This window comes from Condylostylus longicornis, unplaced genomic scaffold, assembly GCF_029603195.1.
Source record: "Condylostylus longicornis isolate FDR11 unplaced genomic scaffold, ASM2960319v2 ptg000055l, whole genome shotgun sequence".
NCBI lineage: Eukaryota > Metazoa > Arthropoda > Insecta > Diptera > Dolichopodidae > Condylostylus > Condylostylus longicornis.
Window position 1 is genome coordinate 8,064,995 of NW_026578024.1, and position 25,434 is coordinate 8,090,428.

General features: G+C 25.6%; 1 protein-coding gene across 3 annotated transcripts; it reads left to right on the forward strand.

Moving 5' to 3' along the window:
* Nucleotides 1–23: 23 nt before the first annotated feature.
* Nucleotides 24–24,811, forward strand: LOC129611751 (uncharacterized). Of its 3 annotated transcripts, XM_055525050.1 has the most exons (8): nucleotides 24–170; nucleotides 8,791–9,645; nucleotides 19,889–20,281; nucleotides 20,406–21,136; nucleotides 21,201–21,350; nucleotides 21,412–21,642; nucleotides 21,705–24,495; nucleotides 24,568–24,811. In XM_055525050.1, the coding sequence occupies exons 2-8, from the start codon at nucleotides 8,795–8,797 to the stop codon at nucleotides 24,722–24,724; spliced, it is 5,304 nt and encodes a 1,767-aa protein (XP_055381025.1). In that variant the 5' UTR covers nucleotides 24–170; nucleotides 8,791–8,794; the 3' UTR covers nucleotides 24,725–24,811. The 3 variants fall into 3 exon arrangements, with proteins under 3 accessions (XP_055381025.1, XP_055381026.1, XP_055381027.1); XM_055525051.1 differs by lacking the exons at nucleotides 24–170; nucleotides 8,791–9,645 and adding an exon at nucleotides 18,998–19,579; XM_055525052.1 differs by lacking the exons at nucleotides 24–170; nucleotides 8,791–9,645 and adding an exon at nucleotides 18,998–19,482.
* Nucleotides 24,812–25,434: the final 623 nt, after the last annotated feature.

The window sequence follows — 25,434 nt, forward strand, 5'->3', positions numbered from 1 at the left end:
TTACATATACATAGAAATGTATTGTATATTTATAAAACACTTTTTATATTATTAAGTATATAATGAAATTATATAGTGGAGATTTTATTTTGCATAACATAATTATTTATACTTAGATATAAAAACAAATATTAAAATAATTAAAATAAAAATGGTGAATATTAAAAATGGTAAGAATAAAGTGTTATATAATATTAACACAAGTATGTTATTAAATACTCCTATATATATTTTATATTTATGTAGTTAATTTTATATTATTTATTCTGTAAGACAATATTTTTTTTTCAATTTCATTACTTAAATATACAAATTAATAATATATATTGTTAAATTTTTGTTTAAAATTCCAATTTTTAAAAAAATATTTGTTTGTTTTTTATTTGAAACACTAGCTAGCTAGATTGACTGACTAGGCTATTCCAATAAAATATTTTTATTCGCTATGTATTCAAAATTATATGATTAATTTGTATTATGAAATGGAAAAGTATAGTTCTAGACCATACGAAGCTTATCGTACAATATTTACAAAATCATCAGAAAAAAAATCAGAAATTTGCACTTTGTACAATCATTATACCTGTACGAACGTATATTCGAAGGGTATACTAAATTTGCCTTACCGTTTGTAACGCTAAGAAATAACGGTGTTAGATATAGACTCAAGTGTATGTTTTTGATCAGCGTCAAATTCTGAGTTGATTTAGCTTTGTCTGTCCGTCCGTCCGTCCGTCCGAACGATAACTCAAAAACTAATTTAGCTAAGTTCACCAAATTTTCACAAATGATTTATTGTAGTAAGTGCCAGAACCCTATTTAAATTGGACATGATCGGGGTACCGGTTCGAGTAGCTGCCATACAACTTCAAAATTTATTTTTCTATATCTCAGAAACTATAAAAACTGTGATATTGAGATTTCACACAAGTGAATATATTAGTAGGGCCGATGTGCTTGATAAAATTCGCTAAAATTTCTTGGCTCTTTCTGGTAGGTGCCATACAACATCAATAGTAGTTTGGCACAACCAGTATTTTGAATAACACATAGTACTGAAATTTTGCATAAATTAATATGGTAATACGGCAACTTAAAGTCATAGTCTGCCCCATAGTTAGTTATGGCACATTAGTTATTCGCGCATAGGATAACAAATTCGTACGGGTATCACAGAGTTGACAAGGTCAACTCTATTTTTTTTCTCGTTTTTTTTAAATTTGTCGTAAAAAATATTATGAATGAAAAATTGACCTAGAAATTTGAAGAGCGTGACAGATTGGTCGATGCGACGATTCGCCAGATATCTAAAGAATTTGAATGTGATAGTTTATTTTAAAATAATGTCAATATCGTACAATGCAATATCGTATATAATACTGTTTTAAAAGAGCAAAAGCAACTACAGGTATAACTTCCCTGAGTTCGAGTATTATAAACAGTATACTCACATTTCACGTATACCAATTAACCGTAAAAAGGGTTAACTTGTACTTAAATTTTAACTTTCAGAACTATATATCAAGGATTTGCATATGTAAAAAAATTTATTATTAATCTTTCATTAATTATTTTATCACCATACCAAAATAAAATATTCACTTGAACGTAACACATTTTATTACCGCATAACTGATAAAAATTATCTCAACCCCCGTATTTTAGGCATAGATTTATCGCAGACATCTGTTGAAATTCTCAATTTGTAATATTTAAAAATTTACCTATTGTAAATTACATAATCGTATCATAAAATGTTAATTCTTTTTATTTTTGTCACTACGCATTCTTATAAATTTTATTGAACATTATTCTGGAAAATTCAACAAAAATTATTGCTTGTCATACAAAATATATAGTAATTTTAATTCAAATTAAATAATATACAATTTCATTTTAAAATTTGACTTTCCTGTAGCTTAGCCAGAAATTAGGCTATGTATACTAGGTACATAATTTATATTCACTTTAACTAAATAATTTATTAAAACTTGTTCACATAAATATTGCTCAAATAGTGATATATAAACATTCAAAACGAATTTAAAGGTAAAGTGGCAATAGGCGAGTCTGTCATCTCTGAAACATCAATCAAAAACAATTCTAAATAATATTGAATGTTGTAGTCAAAACTGCAATCTCAAATAAAAACGTTTGAACGTCTGGTTAAAAGATATGAAAAATTGCATTATTTCACACTCTGCACTTACAAATAGCTGACGTAGTTACTGTATTTACTTTTTTTTGAAAAACAACAATTTCGAACTTTGATTTATCAATATTATTTTATGTACATTAATTTTACTTACTAATTTTGCAAAGTTGAATTTCTAATTATTGAAAATACATAATTAGCAAAAAATACAACATAAAATGGTTTTTCATCTTCTCGAATATTTTAAATTCTTCTGTTGTCGTTACTGTTATTATACTGTTGTTTAATATGGAACAACAAGCGATTTTTAAATAGTGTGAGATTCTGATGAAGAATGATGTGAAAGCAGGAATTTTTGAGATAAAGATAAAAACGCAAGACTCCTCTTTTCTCTTAAAAGTCTCTTAACTTTTGTATAAGCAAAAGCTCTCATAATTTTTCTGTTCTAACTTCAACAATCGCACCTCGCGATTAACCGGAAAATCAAATCTTTCATTAAAATTTCACTTTAATTATAATCGTTTTTAATTAATATTGCACTAATAAATTATTTTATACAATCAATTAATTTAGACATTATTAAAGTATGACGTTAACTGGTACAAAAGCAATTTCTTTTTTATTTCATATATACTTATAAAAACCAACTTTCCTATTTTAATAACACTCAATTCACTCGCTCAATACCAATTTCTTTCAAATAAAAATCTTTTCGTAAAATTATTAAGAATCTATATTAATCTATAAAGCAAAGTTTATGACATACAGCACACACATACGAACAAAGGCTTTATAAAACTGTCACTTTCCAATCCTCAAACCACTTTTTAATGATATCACTCTCGTTTTATTGATTTATAACCGTATAACTATTTTTTTCTTCTTTTTCATCTTGATCATCTGACTTTGTTTTTGGAAGCATTTCTATTTGAAAATGCAAATCAATTCTAAAGAAAGAGAAAACACTGAAAATACCATCACACAAATAAAATCTGGGCTAAAATTAATTTTGTTTCTTTTTTTTTAATTTTATAGAAAAAAATACTTATAATGGTTATTGATACAAGGTTTCTCAATAAAGTATCGAATTCTACATAAGGACAATAAACAAATAGTCAGCAACAATGAGCAGCGAGCCGTTAAAACAGCAAAAAAAATAATAATAACGGAGAACTTTTTTATTTTATAATATCAAATTACACATTCCTATGGCTTTATCCACCCGTTCTGTCTAAATGTGAAAATTCGATTTTCAATCTCTTATTTGTTCGGATCTGCAAGTTTTTCTAAATTCCTACAAAACTGTTATATTAACTGCCTTAAATGTTCTTAAAATTTTAATTATTTCTCCTAAACGTATGCAATAATTTTTTCCATTCATAATATAATTTTGGTACATTAGTGATATCTTTCAAATAGCCTGTTCATGTTCCTGGTATGCAACTTTACAATTCATTTGTTTGATCCAAAATTTATTCGTTCCCTTTCTGAAGTATCCGTTCTCAAATTTCAATAGAGAATTCAATTCTCAATAGAGAAATTTCATTTTTACATTTATTTCTTATTTTTCTTTGAATTTTTTGAATTTTTAATATATTTTAATCTAAATATAAAATAACATTTCGTAAGTAACTTTACTGTTAGTCTAAAATAAATTGTTTCTTTAGAAGAACTTTTCTCCAAACCATTTTGTTTTATTTCCTCCTGAATATATGCAAAAAATAGTAAAATATACCTTTTACTCCAAAGATTTTTTGTTTTCCATTCAAATTACCAAGATTTTAAATTTAAAGACTTCACATTTTTTGCTGGAATACTCTTTACTATATAAGTGCCTCTTATCTTTACTATACAATAACGTTTGTAGAAAATATGGACAACAATATTCCAGAAATTGTTTTTATTTTTTTTTCTCAGTTTTTGCTTCTTTATTTGTTAATTGTTATACTTGTAACCGTCTAAAGAAATTATTGACTGGCAACTATTGATTTTTTTTAAGAAAACTATTTCAATACACTTGAAATGTACGATCGTTATTGGCAAGGCAAAATACTCACATAAAATGAGATTGTTTTTTTTTTCATTTTTAAAATAATAGCAAAAATTAAAATATGAAAAATAAATAAAAAGTAAAAAGAAATTTTTAAGAAAATTTCCAACGAAAAAAAAATTAAATACACCTAAAAAAAACAAAATCGATCTCATAAAAGCCGGAGATGTGACAAAAAAAAAATTTGTTCAATTTTTCTTCACTTGATTTTTTTATATTTTTTATTTTTTATTTTTAATTTCTTTACTTTTTCTTATGATTCTGTGATCTTAGTATGCCTCTATCATCTCCGGAATAATGTCAGTAATATCTTTGATTATCTATGGTTCAAACGCGTTCCAATGAGTTGTTGTCCAGTATAACATAATTATATTTTTTTTATATTAATTTAGATTTTCAATTTCCAAAGTCTTATATTAATTATTAATTTATTAAAAAGAAAATTAGTGAAATATAAAATAAAAGTTCAAATATTATCGAAAATCTTAGAATTAAATTAATTTTATGTGAAATTAAAAGAAAAGCATTTGAAATATTAAAAAAATTTTTTATTTTATAAAAAGTGTAAGTCTTATGTACTTGTGTATGATTAATCAATGATAAAATTTTGTGTTTCTAATTACGAGTATAGGAATTCAAAAATTTTATATATATATATATGTATATATACATGTTTAACTGTTATATTAATCAATAAAAACTGGTGAATCAAAATAAACGGTAAAATATCAAATATTTTACGCTTCAATAATTAAACTGTGAAAGTACTAAAGTGTGAAAAACTTAAGAAATATTTTATTATAACAAAAATTTTCTAAATTAGTTCATATTTCATGAAATATATACATAGAATATAGAGACCGGTAAATAAAATACGACCAAATTTAGATAGTTTACTTTTATGACTCTCATTCGTATTGTGTGCCCCAATTCAACTAAATTGCATATACTTTAATATGCATAAAACTGAAAAAAGTTTAAACTTATTTCTTAAATAACTACACAATAAAATTATGTAAAGAAAATCGCTTTCATTCCAAAAAAACAATTCTGTTTTGCCTTAAAATTAAATTTAATATTAAGCATTTCCACTTTTAAAAATTGAAACTATTTTTATATTAAAATGCCCACATTTGTTCTAAATATGAACGAATGGCAAAGTTGTTTTGTAAAATTTGTATAAGCAAATACGAGTACTATTGAATTAAGACTAGTTTGTAGCAATTATTGCAACTTAAACCATAAATAAGCACAAAAATCCTGTTTTATGTTACATGTTAACATTTACTTCCTGTTCTTAAGATTAAGCTCAATTCAGTAGCTCATGCCTTTAATTCGCCTTAAACTTATTACTAATTGTACTAAAATGCTCCCTAATTTAAATAATTTTTTATCAGAAATAATTTCGGCGCTGAAATTCTCAAATGTATGTGTTTTAACTTACAAAAACATGGAAAGATGGCCACATATACTACCACATATTCAAAAAAAAAACAATATAGCAAATACGCAACGCCGGATCTGCCATATATGAAAAGTAGCCGGAGAAAAATGTGAAATTAAATTATTTTAATTGAGAAATTAAAAAATAAAATTTTTAAACGCTTTTTAAAAGCCGCTTAGAGCGTCTAACAAGTAAGCACCGCATATGCGTGTGCTCAAACACTCAAAATTTCTCAAAAATAATAAAATCGAACCTAAAATCTGACCTTATCATAATTACTATTTACTAATTGAATGCTTTTATAATACAAAAAACCAAAGACAAGATATCTTTAAAAAATTTCGAAGTAAATCAAAAATATCTACAACACTCAATAAGTAAATATAGATGTACATAGTTTGAGCTACATAATACATATGCACATACATACAAAACCATTTTTAAATTTTAAAACAGAAAACCCAAACTATGGAATTGCATTTTATATAACATCCATAGAAATTGTCTATAATATTAACTAATTTTAAATTCGTAACAATTATTATAACTTTTCTCACGTAATTAAAAAAAAAAATAAAAATTATGAAAATTCATAAAAGGAAAAAGTAAAACGTTAAACAAACCAAGACCGCAAAAACAAAAAAAGGAACGAAAAGAAAAGCGTGAAAAATTCTTTTGAATTTATGATCAAAACTGTTACGTGCGCATAAATTTTCTTAATCTTCGAGAGTATCTATATACAATACATATATATATATATATATATATATATGCTTAATATTAAGAGAAAAATTTAAATGAAAAGAAAAGTGAAATGTAAATAGAAAATAATGAAAAAGGGCTGACAATACAAAATTGTCACTTTATGAATTTAAAAAAGAAAAAAAATAAAAAATAAAAAAAAAAGGTAGTTAAATAATGTAGGTGCTCGCTTATATTTCTTTAAAAAAGGTTGGAATTACTAGAAATGTTAAAATTTCATAATTCATGCAATAATCCACAGTATTTTCGAATTCATTTTTATGCAGCAACATTAAATTCGCGTAACAAAATTTCTACATCAATTCTTTTGGAAAAAAAGCACCAACTCCTGGTTATGGTTAGTTGTATATAATTTACAACACAATATCTCACGGAAGTACAATAATCTACTAGATCTCTTGTAAAATACTGGTTTAATAATCCCTAACTAAATCTGTCTGTAAATTCTATTCATGTCACTGAATTTTACTTCAATCTCTATAGTCGTATTACTATTAACTTTTACTATATTATTTTATTTTCTGACTTTCCCTAATCAACCATTCTAAATTAGCAAATATATAATATGTGCTAATTCAATTGTCGAATTACAAATTTATGATTCATATATACATATAATACAATAAAGCGTGAATGAGTAGGGTAAACCATATATCAATTCCGTGACACCCGTAAGAATGAATGATTTTAAGAATTCTATAATAATTGCCGCATTGTTTCATCCCCTTGCTTCTTTTTATATATAATAATGCCTTTTTATACACATACGTATGTGTCATTTACCAAATAAATTCAAAAATATTTAGCGAAAGCAATGGCCATTTTATTCATTTAAGCAAAATTTTAGAACTTTATAGCTTACTACAGTAAGCTTCACAGCACTACTGTATACCTGTATACTGTATAACTGTATACTGTACAGATAATGAAAGACATACTTAAAATTAACCGAATAGCCTCCAAAACATGTACAAAATATTTAACATAAAATATACTTTGAATCGAATCTCTATAATGAAACCTACCCGGAAAAATTAAAAAAAAAAGGAACTGAAAATTAGAAAAGGTTATTGTACAACAAATGGTGAGTACATAAAACAAAATTACAAACCTTTCAACTATCATATTTCAAACAAGGGTAGTGAATGAATAACTGCATATACACAGATATACATATATGCAGGTAGTACATAAATACCAACATGTCAACTTGCTTATTTAACAAAAAAAATAACAAAAATAGTTGGTAATACAAAAAAATTTATTCTTCTTTCTGTTTTCATATGAAATGCATACACGTGTGTGCATTATTTAGATAAGTGTGTAGATATATGTATGTACATATGTAATTTTTAACTTGCATTTTTTTGCGTTTTTACTTTTAAAATAATGTCTTTTGAGTTGAATGACCTTTCGTTACATTGATGGCTCTTCTTTTTTTAAATGCTGTTTGTCTCTCTTTAAAAACAAACTTTCTTTATCTTTTAAAGTAATAAATTAAATTGAAGTAAAGCAAGTCATTTTTGTCTTGAAATATTTTTTATTAAAATTTTTTGTTTCTCACATTAAATTTTAAAAATTAATTTATTTATCTATGTCAGGTTTTGTCAATTTTAATTTCCTCATATTGCATACATTTAGGACGAAAATAATAATTAAAAGAATTATACACGCGGCACATCGTTTTGAGCAAAATATAAAATATGCACGGTGCATTAAACTGTCAAAAAATTTTTTTACTTATATGTATAAGCGAATATCTTCGAGCTAATAAGCAAAATAAACCAAATTTTGTATGAAACAATGACTAAACTCACTAAACATTTTGCGCTCATAAAGGTAGTGTGCCAGGAAGCGGGCTGAAAATGTGGACAAAAAATTTCATGCCCTTAAAGCAGTCTTGTTTATATACGTATTGCAACTAAATTTATTCAGCTGTATAATAATATTTTCTGAAAGTTAAACATTTACCATTTTTTCCTTAAGTTTCTCAAAAAGAAATCATTAACTAAAAATTAAAATTTTAAAACCTATTTCGAATTAGGAACAAAATACAGAAAGGATTCATGAATCTTTAAAAATTGCTCCATTCAATTCTATATATTTTAACCCACTGATTACCTTCACACGAAAACCCGATGCTAAAATTATTTTTTAAATAATAAAATTGATATTTACTTGGGCGGGAAACTCTGTCAAAGTAACAGACAACTAAAGTCATAAAGAGTAATTTAAAACTTAATTTAAACATTTGATTCAATTCACTTATAAAACAGCTTATCTATTAATGTCTTATTTTTAATTATTAAAATTTAAAATACACAAATTATGAATTGATATTTCAAATTCTATTTTCTATTTCTTATTTTTTAATTACAGACTCATGCGTATAACAATTAGTTTAAAATTTCTCATATTATTCATATTATTTGAAAATGTAATTTTACAACAAATTAATAAAACAAAAAAATATTTTGATGAAATTGATAATGTGGCAACATCAACACAATCAACATTCACCAACAATGCCAATAACAATTATGATGACGATACCCTTAACACAAAACCACTACCTTCAAAATATAATAAAACAAATATAAAATTAATAAAACATAATAATTCGGAGGCTGTTAATTTTAATACTAATAGTAAAAATAATAATTTGAACGAAATAAATTTAATAAATAATAATAATTTTAGTACGAAAAATAATTTAACTTATTCTGAGCTACCTAAACCATTAAATTTTAATTCTAAATATAATAACAACAATAATAATAATAATAAAAAGAAAAATGATGATGACTATTATGATGATGATAATGACGATGATAATAATGGTGATGATGATGATTATGACGATAACAAATATAATAAAAATAAAAAATCAGTTGACAATCAAGAAAGTAAAAACTTAGATAATCTGCCAAATGAAGATATTTTTTCATTTCGACATTTCACTTCATTCTGGAGTTCAAATAAAAAAACAAAAACATCAAAAAGACCAACACTATTAAATGTTGCTTTACAAAATGCTGCACGTAAAGGTCTAGAAGCAATGACAATTCTTTATGAACAAACTGAACCGGAAATATTAAAAAGAAAACAAATTTTAAATGAAAATCATCCAGCAGCAAAATTAGCTAAATTTAATGGACCACATGATGATAATGTTTGGCCAATTGAAAGAGCTGCATACGCTACATTGGAGGCAACAAAAACATTTCAAAAAAGGTAAGAAATTCTCTATGTTATTTGATTTGATTTTTTTTGTTTTAAGAAAAACTCATTTCATTATGGATGTATGTGTAATTCTTATTCTAATTTGACGCCGATCTTTGTGTCATTTACCCTTTAAATGAAATTTCATGTACAAATGTTGACCATATAATTGATCGTTCATTCAAATCGTTACCATAATTTAAACTAACATTAATAGATAATTTTTTTTGGGTTTATGATAATTTAAATCAATAAAATTTATTTTATTCCACTTCTGAATCACTGATATACATCAAAAGACCTATGTATTAAATTTGCAAATCATTTTACAAGATAAGGTAACTTTGAAATGAAAATTTATAAAAAATGAGAAAAAATAAAGTTGATTGTGTCCCTTCGAACATACGTTCGTACGGGTAATTTCTTATTGCTGCTTAACAATACCACACTTTCAAAGTCTTAGATTCTACAGTTCTAAATTTGCATATTACAATAACCACAAAATTTATATAAAAACTTTAATATTCTTATAATGACATCATTTGATGACTTTCATAAAGTGCATGAACTGCATTTTTATTTTAAAAATTTATTTTATACTTTAGGGTGTTTAATAATTTTTTAGAATTTTTCTGTAATATGAAAAATATGAATTGCATACAAGAAGGTTGTATGTCTAAAATGAAAAATGAGAATTATAAAGCACAGAGTAGTTATAATAGAAAATTTTTAATATTTTGAAACTCTACGAGGAAGATGAAGACACACTTTCTAAGAGAATGTGTTGCTCTCACTCGCTAGAGAAGGGAAATAAGGAAAGTCTTTGCTCTAACAGGGGCGGAATTGCAGTATTCTGGCCTCACAAATTGCTCGAGCTAATCTGGACTGCGGATTTCGAGCAGGTAGTGGAGGAGTATGACTCGAATTCAGAAAGAAGCACTATAGATCCTGATACGCGGTGCACTAGTCACCTCAGCTTTAGAAATCTACAAATCTTAGAAATTATCAAGTAAATGCAAAAATTTATTGTATAAGTACATTTACCGTGTATTTCTTGAACAATTTTCTTCTTAACAATTAACTTTTCGAATTTTGGGTTAGGTCTATCGAAGATTTATTGATAATAATCTTCCCATTTTTAAAAGATTAAATATAAAAGATTGTATGCAAATAAATTTTTTTTTGGTAAAGAAAATACGCAAATTTTTCAAATTACCACTTTTTTTATTTTTTTTTTTCTAAATATACTTTGGATATCAACAAGTTTTCATCAAATAAAAATGATTTATATCTATATATTCACATATTAGCTCTGATATTAGCAAGAAATAAAATAAAAATAAAGAAATTTTAAAGCAGTAATAAAAAGCATTTTTACTGTACTAACATCAATCTCCTGCACAAAATATATACATACGCACATACATAAAAATTGCAAACATCTTGTACTCTCTTTATGCAACATATACATATATGCTTGTATATATATGTAGAAAATCGATTACAGAGATTAAGAAATGGCAAAAATTTCTCTTTTTCTTGTATAGATATAGTGTGTAACTTTTATACTATGGCGATATTCTGGTATATTGATTTACTTATACGAAAAAACGATAAAAAATTAAAGAAAATTTTACCGGTTAAATTATACGATAAAAATTACGATTACTTTCAATTGAAGTCCCTTCAATTTCATTCCAATTTCAAATAAGGTTGGGAACATTAAATTAAATTTTAATTATTATAATTTAATAAAATTTTATTTAAAAAGTTATATGATAACAGGTATTAATTTAGGTTTATATTTAAATTAAATTAAAACTGTGCAAATTATTAATTATCTTAAATATAAAAACGGGATTTTGCAGGTACATAAATTGTTTTTGCATATTTCTTTTTATTTTTTAATTAATGAATTTATTTTCATTTGTATTGAAATTAAACTTAAACTTTTATATTGAAATTTGAGAATTGAGTAACAAACAAAAGAGGTAACATCAATAACATTAATATAAAATAAATGTTCAGAAATACATATACATACATGTATGTATATGAAATATTCACAATAATTATTTCACAATTGCATAAAATCAATACACAAAAAAAAACGATAAAGGGAGAACAGCACTTAAAGCTTTTAAATTAATTTCTCGTATAATTTGATAAAATTATAACATATAATAATTACATTTTAAATTATATTACTATACAATTTAGTTCAATTAATAAATTATGAATAAAAATAACTAGTTTTAAAATTGGGAATAAAAAGTGCAGTTTTAGTTTACTTGACCGCCTTGAAACTTCTTCAATTAATTTAATATAAATTATTTATTATAATATACACTTTTATATTAAAAGTGTTATAATTACAAATTTTTCATTATCATTTTATTAATTTCCAGATTTTCCGTATATTTGTATATAACAGTTGAATACCTTGAAATGAAAAATAATATAGCTAACTATTTACGTACGCGTTATACATATAGTACACAATATTTGCGTGATTATTAAAATTATTATTTATTTACATTTTAATAATCAGTTGCCATAAATGTTTAAAAGTAAATACAAAATTTTGCATATTTATAGGAAAACTTAAAGAAAATTTTACTTTTATTTTACAACTTTGAAAATTTAACAAAATAAATGTTATTGTAATTTATATTGTGAATTAATTAAAATATTCTACATAAGTACATATACAAATTTAATATGATAACATTTTACAATATTGTAATAATTAAAATAAAAAAATATTCAAAAATTGTATCCAAAAAATGCAATGGAATTTTATTAACAATTTCAAATACCATAATCATCTATACTTACATTAAATCTATTTCCTATACAAGCGTTAATTGGTTTTGTATATATAGCGAAAATTATTTAATTATTTAACATTATTTATTCACATAGTGATAACGTGACTATATCTTTCATAATTATGAAAATTTCCGCTTAAATTGCATACGGTAGTTAAATAGATTGAATATTAAATTGAAGATATCATGATTAAATAACTATTCAATCGTGGTACCTTACAATGAGAATTACAAAATTTCATTTTTCATTTTACTAAAAATTTGATTTTATATGTACACATGTATGTATATACCAATTATGTGCATTTGAAAATAATTTATTATTCATATACAAATTAATTATATAATTATAAATAACATCGCATATCTCATTGTCTTGTTATAAAATTGTTCGAATATTTTGATTTTATAATTATGCACTTAAAATATTATTTGATCCACATCAAGTATCATCATCCACAAGATTATATAAGCTTTGTTTTCAAAATTTTGTCAATTGTTATTCAAATTTTGTAAATTCTTTTTTTTTTAAATTATGATTAATAGAATTAATCATTTTGGACATTTAAGATTATTTTTAAAATTAATAACTTATAAAGTTGTGATCGATAATGTCAAAAGCTGGTCGACATCAATATTATCTGATGAACACCAACCGGTAATCAACAATTTATGTTAAAAAAACTTTTGCATATAAATTTTCGTATACAAATTTAGCATGCAACGGATGGCATCTGCTTTAGCCACAAATTATTTTCGATACTTAAATGTTATTTCATAAAACATGGTAGGCAATTGACATTATTAATTATACGCGATTACAAAAATCAATGTTGACAACATGCTTTAATTAACTGCAATATCGAATAAGATGTAAAAGAACTCAACGCGCATTTTACATTGTCGATTACACCTTAATATTGTCGTTTTTAACCAATTTACTCAATTAGAAAATTGCAAATAATATTTTGTTTAAAAATATGTATAATGGACGGCATTGATTCAGGAAAGATTAGGCGTGAACATAATACGGTAACAGAAAACGATGATTTAATAAAATCAATATTACTAGATGAGCTTAATGTGTCGGTTTATCTCAAATATCTTGTCTTTTAAACCATCGATGCTTAACTTTTTTGGAGCTTGCATTGTTTATGTTATTCAGTATTCGAAATTCATTGAAACACTTTTACAATTTCATAGTGTACATATTCAATTAAAAAATACTTTTATTAAAATTTTTAAAATGCCAACTAGTTTGATTTAATCTGGCGTACGCCCTGACAATTCTACACTATATGTTCACAATAAATTAACAATATTTTTAAATTTCACAATATCTTACATTGTGACACTATTATCAATTAAATTGATTCAATTCTAATGAGCACATATACCTATACCTATTCAATTCTATTACTTTAATAACCTTCTTTATATGTACACCATTTATTTATGTTCGTATTTGGAACCAAATTCAATTTTAAAATAAAAATTTCATACAATTGAAAGTGTAATAATAACCCAATTATATCAATTTAAATATTATGGTCAAACCATACAAGATGGCCATAGATTTGAAAAATCAAAATAACAATTTAAAAATTAATTTCACGTCCAAATTTATTTTTATATAAGAAAATAAAAAAGACAAAGAATATAAGCAAATAATAAGCAACATGTTAAAATAATTAAATATATATATATTTTAAGATATGTATATATATTGCGCTTTTTGTACGTACATATGTAAATTAATGCAAATATACACACAGAAAATTAAACAAATTATATGAATAAAAATTATACATATGCAAAAGTTTTCAATTTAAAAACTATTTACCGCATAGAGTGTTAAAGTTTTTCAATTATAAAACCAAAAAATTGCATTTCTAAAAAATTTTTATACTACATTATGCAAAATATGCAGTAAATCGTAATATTTACATTTATATGCAAATATTAAACATTCAAATTCATTAACGTTTCTAACAAAAAATATTAATATAATTAAAACCTGAAAAATCTAATTCAATGCGCTATACATAGGTATATGTAGACTTGATTTTCATAAATTAAAAATTGACAAATTCATAAGTTCTTCAAACTAGATTATCAATTGGAATCAACTTTTATTCTTATTTATACATGTAAACATACTCGGTAAATGCAACTATTCCATTCTTTTTACCACGTGACAGGAATGCTTATGCACTGCAAAAACTATACTGCAAAGCCAGTCCCATCCAACTATACATTTTCTATTTTGGATTAAAATGTCACACATATTTCATATCATCTTCTTTTTTCAATTCAATTGCAATTTCAATCATTTTCGAAAAAAAATTTATATTATATGTATATTTGTACCTATGGAGGGCAAAATGAACTTTTTTGATTACAAAGAATAACAGAACAGATCGTTTTAAACCACACCAGATAATATAAGTATGTATGTATGGGCATTATTATAACTTTTCTAGCGACAGTTAAGTTTTCTGCGTTAAAGTTTTGAAGCAAAACAAGGCAGTGCATAAAATTGTCTTGTTGCTGCACTAAAGACATGTATCAAATCCATTACTAAACAAGGAAGGAGTGTATGAGAGTATGAGTTGCTTACGTTTATTCCAGTAGATGTCTTTATGTATTTATATCGAAAATAAATGCCAAATTTTCCGTATATGAATTTGTAAACTAATTTCCCTGTATAAAAAATAGCGTACAAGATACAAATTAATCCCAATTATTCCGGAATATTTAAAAATGTTGTAATATTCCTTTAAGAGGAATCCCAACGCAAAAAGTTTTTGTGGATTCAGCGATCTGATTTTCTAATTCATCTCAGTGTTGTTTAAAAGTTTGCCAGAGTATTTATTGCTAACAAAAGGACCAGTAATTAAACAAAAATTAATATACAAATTAATTTTTTCTTAATACTTTAATTTTACTCTCCTCTAATTAAAAAAAAAAAAAAAGGAAAAAATTTCTATATAAAAAAAAACTCTACGCATTGTTTTGCAAATTGCAACAGGTTTGCAATAAAGAAGAATTATTTTTAATTACTAAACTAACCGCTTTCACTAACAAAGAGTTTTTCTTTTTGTTTTCTTAAATGTAAAATTAAAATATTTTCTGGCGTCTTTTTATTTATATGCACACATTCATACGAAACTCGTTCATAACTATATGGTTACGATTATTATTAAAGTTTGTTTGCTTTCTTGCTTTTTTTTATATGATTAAATTGCACATTTCAGTAGTATTTGAATTTTATTTTATTTTTCCTGTTTTGTCGTCAAATATTAAATTGTTGAACGCGCTTAAATGTCATAGTTTGATAAAAATTTTAAGATTTCCCGCTACTTACTTTCTTTTCTTACTTCTGCATTCTGTTTTTTGCTATACGCATATGTACATCTTAATTTTTTTCTATTGAATTTTTAAGTTATTTCCTTAGAAATCATCTAAAATTTCAATTCAATTGGTATTGATTTTTTACAATATAAAACCAAAGTGTATATAAGATCAGTAAAAATCAAAGATCATCTTATATACTTTAATAATGAGATTGCAATGATTTTCAATTATTATTAGTCATTTTACGATATTTTTTACGATATGCACATTTAGATGCATAACTATTAGTATTGTACTCCTATGCTGTTATGCTAATGAAAAAATTATAATTTGCTCCCATGTTAAATCAAGTTTTCTTATTAAAATAAGAGAAATTTTCAATTATAAATTTTATTTTTTTTCTATTTTTTTTCTTTTTTAAAAGTTTGTTAACTCTTCCCATAAATTTAAACAAATATATCTCGTCTACACACATATGTACATAATATTTAATTGCGGAAAATTAATTTTTGAATTTGATTTGCAGTATATACATATATGTATGTAAGAAAAGCGGTAAAACTAAGTACCATAACATTTTTAAAGATTTTAAACATTAAAGTAATAAATTTTCCATTTCTATATTTTTTTTTTGTTTGGGAAAATCATGTATATGTCTAAAAGCCACACGTTTTCTTTTCGTTATTTCCATTTGTAGATAAAGTGTAATTCAATCTAGCATTATTCCGGATCAAATCGTATACTTCAATCTTCAACAGTATTTTATAGATGCATATTATATATATGTATATATGGTGAAAAATTTTGTGATCACAAAAGAAAGAAAACCTAAGTTCGTGTATGCAACATGCAATTTATTTTGCATAATAACATAAAAAATCAACTATACTTGTATAGTGAATGCATTATTTTCATCATACCTAAATTGTTTTAGGATGAGCAAAGTATTCAAATTTTTGTATATTATTAAGAAAAGAAAATGCTATGCTAGTGTATAGGTAACGATTTTAAGGTAAAATAAAATTTCCATTGAACACAAAATCTACATGATCTGATCACTATGAAAATTAAGTTATAATAATATGTTACTTAAAATTTACAGCATATTATAAAACAGGGTGTTTTAAATTTACATGTGTATGTAAAAAAATCATGATTGTGTTAATATTATTGAAGTTGACTCAATTTATGATGAAAATAAAACTCATACCAATCGGCAGTTGAGTCTATTCTTAGCTGGGATAAATACAGCAATGAATTCGTTATTATTAGTCAAAAATTGGTGTTCTATATTAAGGTCATACAAAATGACAAATTATCGAAAAACAACCTGCAGTATCCCAGTGTTCGATTAATGTTCTCTCTTTTTGTACTTTTAATTCCTGAAATCCAAATATTATACAAAAATATTTCATAAAATTGGAAACTGCAATCTATATTTTCCAATTATGAAATTGATTTTTATAAAGCTACCGCAGCTGAACGAATATTTTTGTAAATAATTTTAATCACCCTGTTTACTTTTCTTATAAATTGATGTAAATGAAAAAAAAATAATTTAATCATTTTTAAACTACCATCATCAACAAGGTTTATGGTATTGGTTTTTCATGAAATCTGAGTTGAAGTTTTCATCAAAGGTATTTTTCTCACTTTCTCCATTTTTCCATTTTATCATTTTTACATTACTTGATATTAAAAAAATTTTTTTTTGTTTTACAAAAATTTTCCTTTTTGCAATTTTTCCCATTTTATCATTTTAATTTTATAAATACGACAAAAAAAAGCAAAAAAATTTTTTTTTGTTGTTATGAAATTGAAATTAAGATTTATTATTGTAAAAAAAAATCCGTATAGAATGATACCATGCAGGTATATTGAAAATTTTTTACACCCTATAATTAAAACGTAAACTTTTTTTTCACTTTTTTCCCAATTGTGTGCGTATATTGACATAGATTTTCAAATTTCAGGAAACCTAATAAATAACGTTTGATTAAGGCAAAATGTTCCCACAATACTGGGTTACTGGTCGCGAAAAATTTTAAATACATTTGACCACTAATTTTAGTATGAATTTTATTAAAAATTCCTAACTTACCGACTGCTTATTTCCTATGGATTTAAAGTTGCAGGAAAACGGTATTTATAGATAATTCAGCAATAATAACTCGCAAGCTCACTTGTGCGCAAGTCAATACACAATTTAGCTTGTTAGTTGTAATTCAAAAGTTGAATTTTATATTACCATTTCGGTGTTGAATCAATTTTAAATCTGTGAGATTACTGATATTAAACATCTATTTTCATTATAAGGAAAATTTGTTTTTGAGATTCGAAAAAATTACCTTATAGTTAATATATGTAATTGTTTTCCAGAAAATTGACCAAATTGGTAGAAAACACTTGCGTACTTTGTATATTTTCATCGATTTATACAAAATTACACAAATACTAAACTACTTAAATTTTGCTTATTAAATTTAGTGTCTATACATCAATTGAGAACATTTCTCATAAAATTTTGGAACAACCCTTTTATTTTAATATCATGTATATGAATGTGTGTATGTACCTAAAAACAAACAGGTCATACACACCAAATAAAAACGTCAACCAAAGTAAATAAGAATAAAAAAAAATTTTTTTTAAATCCAAGAAAGTTTAAAAAAGCAATAATGAACAGGGCAAAAAAAAAAAGAAAATTTTTTTTTTTAATTTTCAACTCTAATGACTTAAACAAGAGCCATGTTTATACTTGTAAGTTGCAACTAAAAGCATCACTGCAAACAGATTTTCTGTTCATTAAGCAAAATGAAAACAAAAAATGCGACTTTGTGACTTTTTTTTTCTTCGCTTTTGTTTCCACTTTTATTTTTCCTTTATTTTTATTTTAATTTTTATTAACTGTAATGTACGTAGGTACACGGGTTTTATGATCATTTTTATTTTATTATTTTTTTTTTTTATTTTTTTATCATAAAAATTAAAACCGTAATACAATATAATAAAATGAGTGTGTGTATAATAAAAAGAAATTCTGATTTTTATAAATAAGAGCGCCTAAGAAAGTTTTAATTCACTTTTAGTTTGATACTAAAGTCGACTGGACGTTGCATACAAAATTTGTAAAAAAATTTTTGATGCGCTCCAAATTTTAAAATTTTTATTTTGTTTTTTTTATTGTTATTTTTTGTTTTTTATATTAATATAATATTAATTTTTTAAAATTAAAATATTTATTTTCTTTATAAGAAAATTTATAATTAAAAAAAAAAATATTAATTAAATTTTATACGTGTATTTTAATTTCACAATTCAAGTCGCGTCATTTTTACGTGCATTGTTTTTTTGTTGTTTTTGTTCGAATATAGAGTTCTTTAAAATTAAAAAAATAAATTTGTGAAAAGTTATAATAATTTTTTATTAAAATTTTACTATTCAAAACTTTTAAGTTGCAAAAGAAAAAAGAAAAACCCAACAAAAAAATAAAAGTAAAACTTACAATAAAGCAATAAAAATTTGAAATTATTACAATGACATCGGCCGCAATTGATTAATCGTTCACCGTGCCTAACATCAATTCAAATATAACGCGTACGCTACGTATAACTCAACTTATTATATGAAATACCAGTAACAAAAATGAAATCAGTATAAGGTGAAAATGAAAACAAAAGCAGGAATGTTTTACGGATTTAAATATAAATTTAATTAAAAATTGATTTTTTTTAATATTCAGTAATTGTTTATTAAAGGTACTTAAAATGGTATTGACCTACATACATAAGTGCACATTAATTGAATTTTTATTATACGATTTATTCATATATACATAAAACTACACATAATTGTGCCTAAATTTAAATTAAAAATTCAAAACACATAATTTATTAAAAAATTCAATTTTTCAATAATATTTAAATATGCTGTTAATAAAAATTAATAAAAATAATATTAGACTTGCATATTCATTGTTGTAAAATAATAAAAAAAAAAGAAATTTTTTTATTTTTTTAAGTGGAATTTATATTAAAAGTGACTTAAACTATTATAATTGTTTACAGTTATAAGCGAACAACAACAGAATTAGGACGTCAAGCAACATCAACGAAATTTTCATTTCGTCGTACTGCATTAGAAGGTTTATGTCCACCACGTGAATTACCAATATGTTTACCAGCAGCAAAACGTTATAGAACGCATGATGGTACATGCAATAATTTTAAACATCCTAGATGGGGTTCAGCACAAATGCCATTCAATCGTTTCTTACCACCAGAATATGGTGATGGTATTGATGCTGTAAGAGCTTCAGTTGAAGGTGGTGCTTTATCATCAGCTAGATTTGTTAGTTTATTAGTACATGGAGCTAGAGAAGGTAATGCACCTGTAACATTAATTTTAGCACAATGGGGACAATTAATTGATCATGATTTAACATCAACAGCACAACCCAGGTGATTGATATACTACGTATTATAATGATTTTATACTTACATATACATACATATATTTTTTATTCTCATAACTTTTTTTTTAAACCTTTTTTTTTTTACAATTTTTATAATAACAATTATTAAGGTCAATAAATGGTTCAATTCCACGTTGTTGTGGACCAAACGATTTTCATCCATCATGTTTTCCAATTAAAGTACCGCTTGACGATCCATGGTTAGCACCTTTAAAAGTTCGTTGTTTAGAATTTTTACGATCGGCGCCAGCTCAACGACGTGATTGTTTGATGTCATGGAGAGAACAAACAAATCAAGTTACATCATTTTTGGATGCATCACCCATTTACTCGAGCAATGCTCGAAATTCTGATAGTGCACGTGTATTTCGAAATGGTTTATTACAATTTGGCCGAGGGGGTAATCCAATCGATGATAATTGTAATAAAGGTGGTTTTTCACCGAATTGTATAAAATCAGGTGATCCACGTAGCAATGAGCAACCAGGATTATTAGCTTTACATCACGTTTGGGTTGGTGAACATAATCGTATTGCAAACGACTTAAGTTTAATTAATCTTCACTGGAGTGACGAAAAAGTGTACCAAGAGACAAGGCGTATAATAGGAGCTTTATTTCAACATATAACATATCGTGAATTTTTACCTCTTATATTAGGACGTGAAGTTTGTCGTCTTTTTGATTTAGATTTATTAAATTCTGGTTATTATACTGGCTATGATCCTCATATTAATCCGTCAATAGCTAATTCATTTTCTGCTGCTGCATTCCGTTTTGGGCATTCATTAATACCTAACTCATATATAAGGTGTGATCAAGGACATAATTTAATTCAAAACAGTAATTATACCATCAAAACCTTTATAAAAACGCGTATTTTAAAAATAAACAATTGTGATTGTAGATGTTAGTCTTCATGATGAATTTGCTCATGGTGATATGGGAACCCGTGGTTCGTTACATCGATTAATTAGGGGAATGGTGAATCAACGAGCTTTACAACGAGATGAATTTATAACACCAGAACTAACGAATCATCTTTTTCAAACAGGAAGTAAATTAAAGAAGAATACACGCACTGTATAAATTATTTTAAATAAAACATTTGTTATTAGATTTTCCATTTGGACTTGACTTAGCTGCTATTAATATTCAACGTGGACGTGATCATGGCATTCCACCTTATACAACATGGAGAGAACCGTGTGGTTTAACACCAATAACTGATTGGGAAGATTTAAATCAAGTTGTAGGACCAGAATCAGTTAGACGTATGCGACATGCCTATATTTCAGTTCACGACATAGATCTTTTCGTGGGTGGTATAGCTGAAAGAGCTGTAATTGGTAAACTATAATTTAGTTCTTGAAATGATGTGGTTTATAAATTTTGATCTTTTTTGCTGTAGGGGGTCTTGTTGGTCCAACATTTGCATGCATAATAGCACAACAATTTAGTAATTTAAGACGAGGTGATCGTTTTTGGTATGAAAACGGAGGTTTTGAAAATTCGTTTACACCAGCACAATTACAATCAATTCGTCGAGTAACTCTTGCACAAATTTTATGCCGAGCAACTGGAGGAGGAACATATCAACCACATATTTTTATACCTCATGAAGCGGATAACAATCAAAGATTACCATGTGGAATTCCACCCTTACTACCAATTGATTTACGACCATGGAAAGAGCTTGATCCTTTCAAAAACACTGGTACTGACATACCATTTACTTTTACGCACGGAACGACTGACTTACCTATTTCGATACCACATAACAAAGAAACTAACATCAAGGACGTATTAACTTTAACCGACGACACACTTCCTTCAGTGCAAACTTTATCAACGAAAGAACGAAACGAAAAGGACCCGAAAACAACTAACGTACTATTGAACCGAATCGATTTCGTACCGAACGGTTCTACTGGTTTTCGAAAACCCCCACCAGAAGAGCTTCTACAAAGTCAAATTAATGATAAACTCGACTTCACAAACAATATTACAACGACAAAACGTACTCCCTTAATAAACGTACAAATAATTGACCACAAACTTGATACAAAGAAGAAAAAATCTACTACAACTGCAACAACAATTTCGTCCATAAAACATATAACTACAAAACGTAAAGCTTTTATTAACAATGTACCAATCGAAATAGGACGTACAGCAAATGCTGGACTGAAATCAAAAAAACGTGTACAAGAAGACTCTAAACATAACGACACTGTCAAAGACAAAACAAGTATGGCAAAAACAGGAAAAACTATGAATGACGAAATAAATGTGAACGAAAAAACAAAAACTACAACAGTATTACTAAAGAATAAAACAGACGAAAAGAAACAAAACAGTAAATTAGAACAAACCAAAGATAATCATAAAAACTTAGACCAACTGGACCGGGTTGATAAAAAAGAAAATGACATGCTAACTTTTGAAGACAATAAGGAAATGATGGAAACGGACGAAAGCAATAACAGAGCCTCTTTTGTTAACGATTACAAAACAAAACAAATACTTTGCAGAACTTTAAAAATAAACTCAACCAAAAATACTAAGCCGATGAATACAAATTGCGTTTATGAAAAATCAAATGATCAGAACATGACAACCAAACAAGAAACTGACCAATTAAACTTTAACTTGGACCCTACAATCAACGAACCAATTAAACAAGCTGACTTAAGAACTATACACTTAAATAATAATGGAAACAAAAATTTTGTTCGTAAACAAAACATTAACATTATAACAGCTACTGATGGACCAAACCAAGAATATGAAATTGAAATCAATATTCGAAAAACTAACAAACACCAAAATTCTTTATTTAATAATGTACAAGGCAATCGAAAAACCACTACAATTCAAACAGAAAATAATTTTGACGGTTTACATATTCAACAACATATCCAAAATGATAGCCCATTCAGTTATAAACCACCTGGACAAATAGTGCCAATATCGCAATATAATAATATTCATACCAATATTCCTTCTATTCAAACAACTAAACCACCAAAAATTTACTATGTTCCCGACGAAGACGATCCTTTCAATCGACCAGAAAATACAACTCCAAGACCGGGATTTTTCGATAATCTTCTTCCATCAATTACAGGCACTTTCAACGGATTTTTTAACAGTATACAAAATTTTAATTCCAATTCTGTTACAAATACCGAAAAAAATGAAATTATTGTGACTCCACCAAACAGACGAGTAGATATGACTCCATCTACTACAACTGGAACGTTAATTAGTGGTTTAGTTCATAATAATATAAATCAAGACGGAACAGTATTTTTTCAACCCGTACTTCCAAATAATGGACAATTTGATTCAAATACAAATAAAAGACCAACCTATACAAATTTTAATGTACAAAATTATAATCCTGTTTTGCAACCTAATAGACCTATAGAAATTAGCAATAACGAATGGAATAATTACATTAATTCTCCTCTAATACAAAGTACTACGCCATTCAGCCAAACAAATTCTTACCCACCAACAATAAAAATACCATACAACGATAGACCATCAAATTACAGACCATTACTTTATACAAATAAACCACATTTACAAATTTATATTCAAAATTTGAACGAACGTCAACCGTACTATAGAAATCATTATACTGATTCAAAAATTGAACATAAAAATACTGACATAAAATTAGATCCAACTAAGAAATCTATATTTGAGCTTAAATCGTCTAATATAGAAACGACTACATTTTCGAAGGAAGAAATTATTTTAGAAAAACCAAATACTAATTTTCAAATGACAACATTAGACAATGACGATACTGATTTAAAGAAAAAAGACAAAGAAGACAATGAATATTACGACAATGAGGATGATGATATTTCGACGGAACGGAAAATTAATAAACAATTTGACGAAGATGGATATTTAAGACCCGAACATACATATTTAAATTTAGCAACAGAACAAAATACTTTTAAAAATGAAACTTTAACAAAATCGACATTAAATGATAATTTTGTAATGCCAGTACTACTAACAAAGACTTACGAATTAAAAACTTCAACAGAGCAAAGTAAAAGACCCTTACTAATCGACACAATACCAAGATCTCCGTTAACTGACATTAAAGCTGAGACAGAAAAGACATTAATTGAACGATATCAAAATGGCTTGATCGAACCAAAATCTAAAATTTCAAGGTAAAAACACTCTTTAAAAATATCAAAATGGAATTTTAAATAAACAATTGTTATCTTTTTTTTTGCTTTTAGTTCTACTAATTTTTTATTTAATGGTAAAAATACAACTGAAAACCCACCGTTACCAGTATTACCGGAATTAAGAGCGAATGAACAATCAGCAAATGAATTTCCAAAACCCATTAACACAAGCATATGGCAAAAACATTTTACTTTACAAATTTTTTAACAAAAAAATATTTTAAATTTTACATTTTACATTCACGCATAGTGCATATATAAATATAAAAAATATGTACATACATAAGAACATGTATTCATGCAAACGTATCTATTTATTTATAATTAAGATCTTATATGTAATTTATAACAAAGTGACTTAAATTATATCACTTTATTGAACGAATGTATCACATCTTACTTGCTTGAATCTGATATGAAAATTCAAATATTTTGTGATTTTCCATAATATGTTGATATTTTCTATAATATTTCAACAACTGATTAAGTAGTAAGATGTAAAAATTTTATGAATTCTCTGTTTGAACCCCAGGAAAGATCGTTAGATATATAATCTATTTATATGTGTTTGCATTTGTTTATTATAGTCTAGTCTATTCATCATATCGAAAATAAATAAAACAATTGAGTTTACATCGTTTAACAGATATGTTTTTCAATTGTATCCTCTTAAATTTTAAAATTTAAATTTTATGGTTTTAATATCAACAAATTGCATAATCAATAACACAATGAATATGGAGGCACATACTATTTTATTGCTATCTAAATGTTAATCGTTATTTAATGTTAAAAATTTGTGGAAAAAATTTGATTCTCATTGAAAAAATTAAATTTATAATTACATATATATATAGTTATAGAACACTTATAAATCAAAGTACTTAATCAGAAACATAGGATTTTTAGAGAAGCATT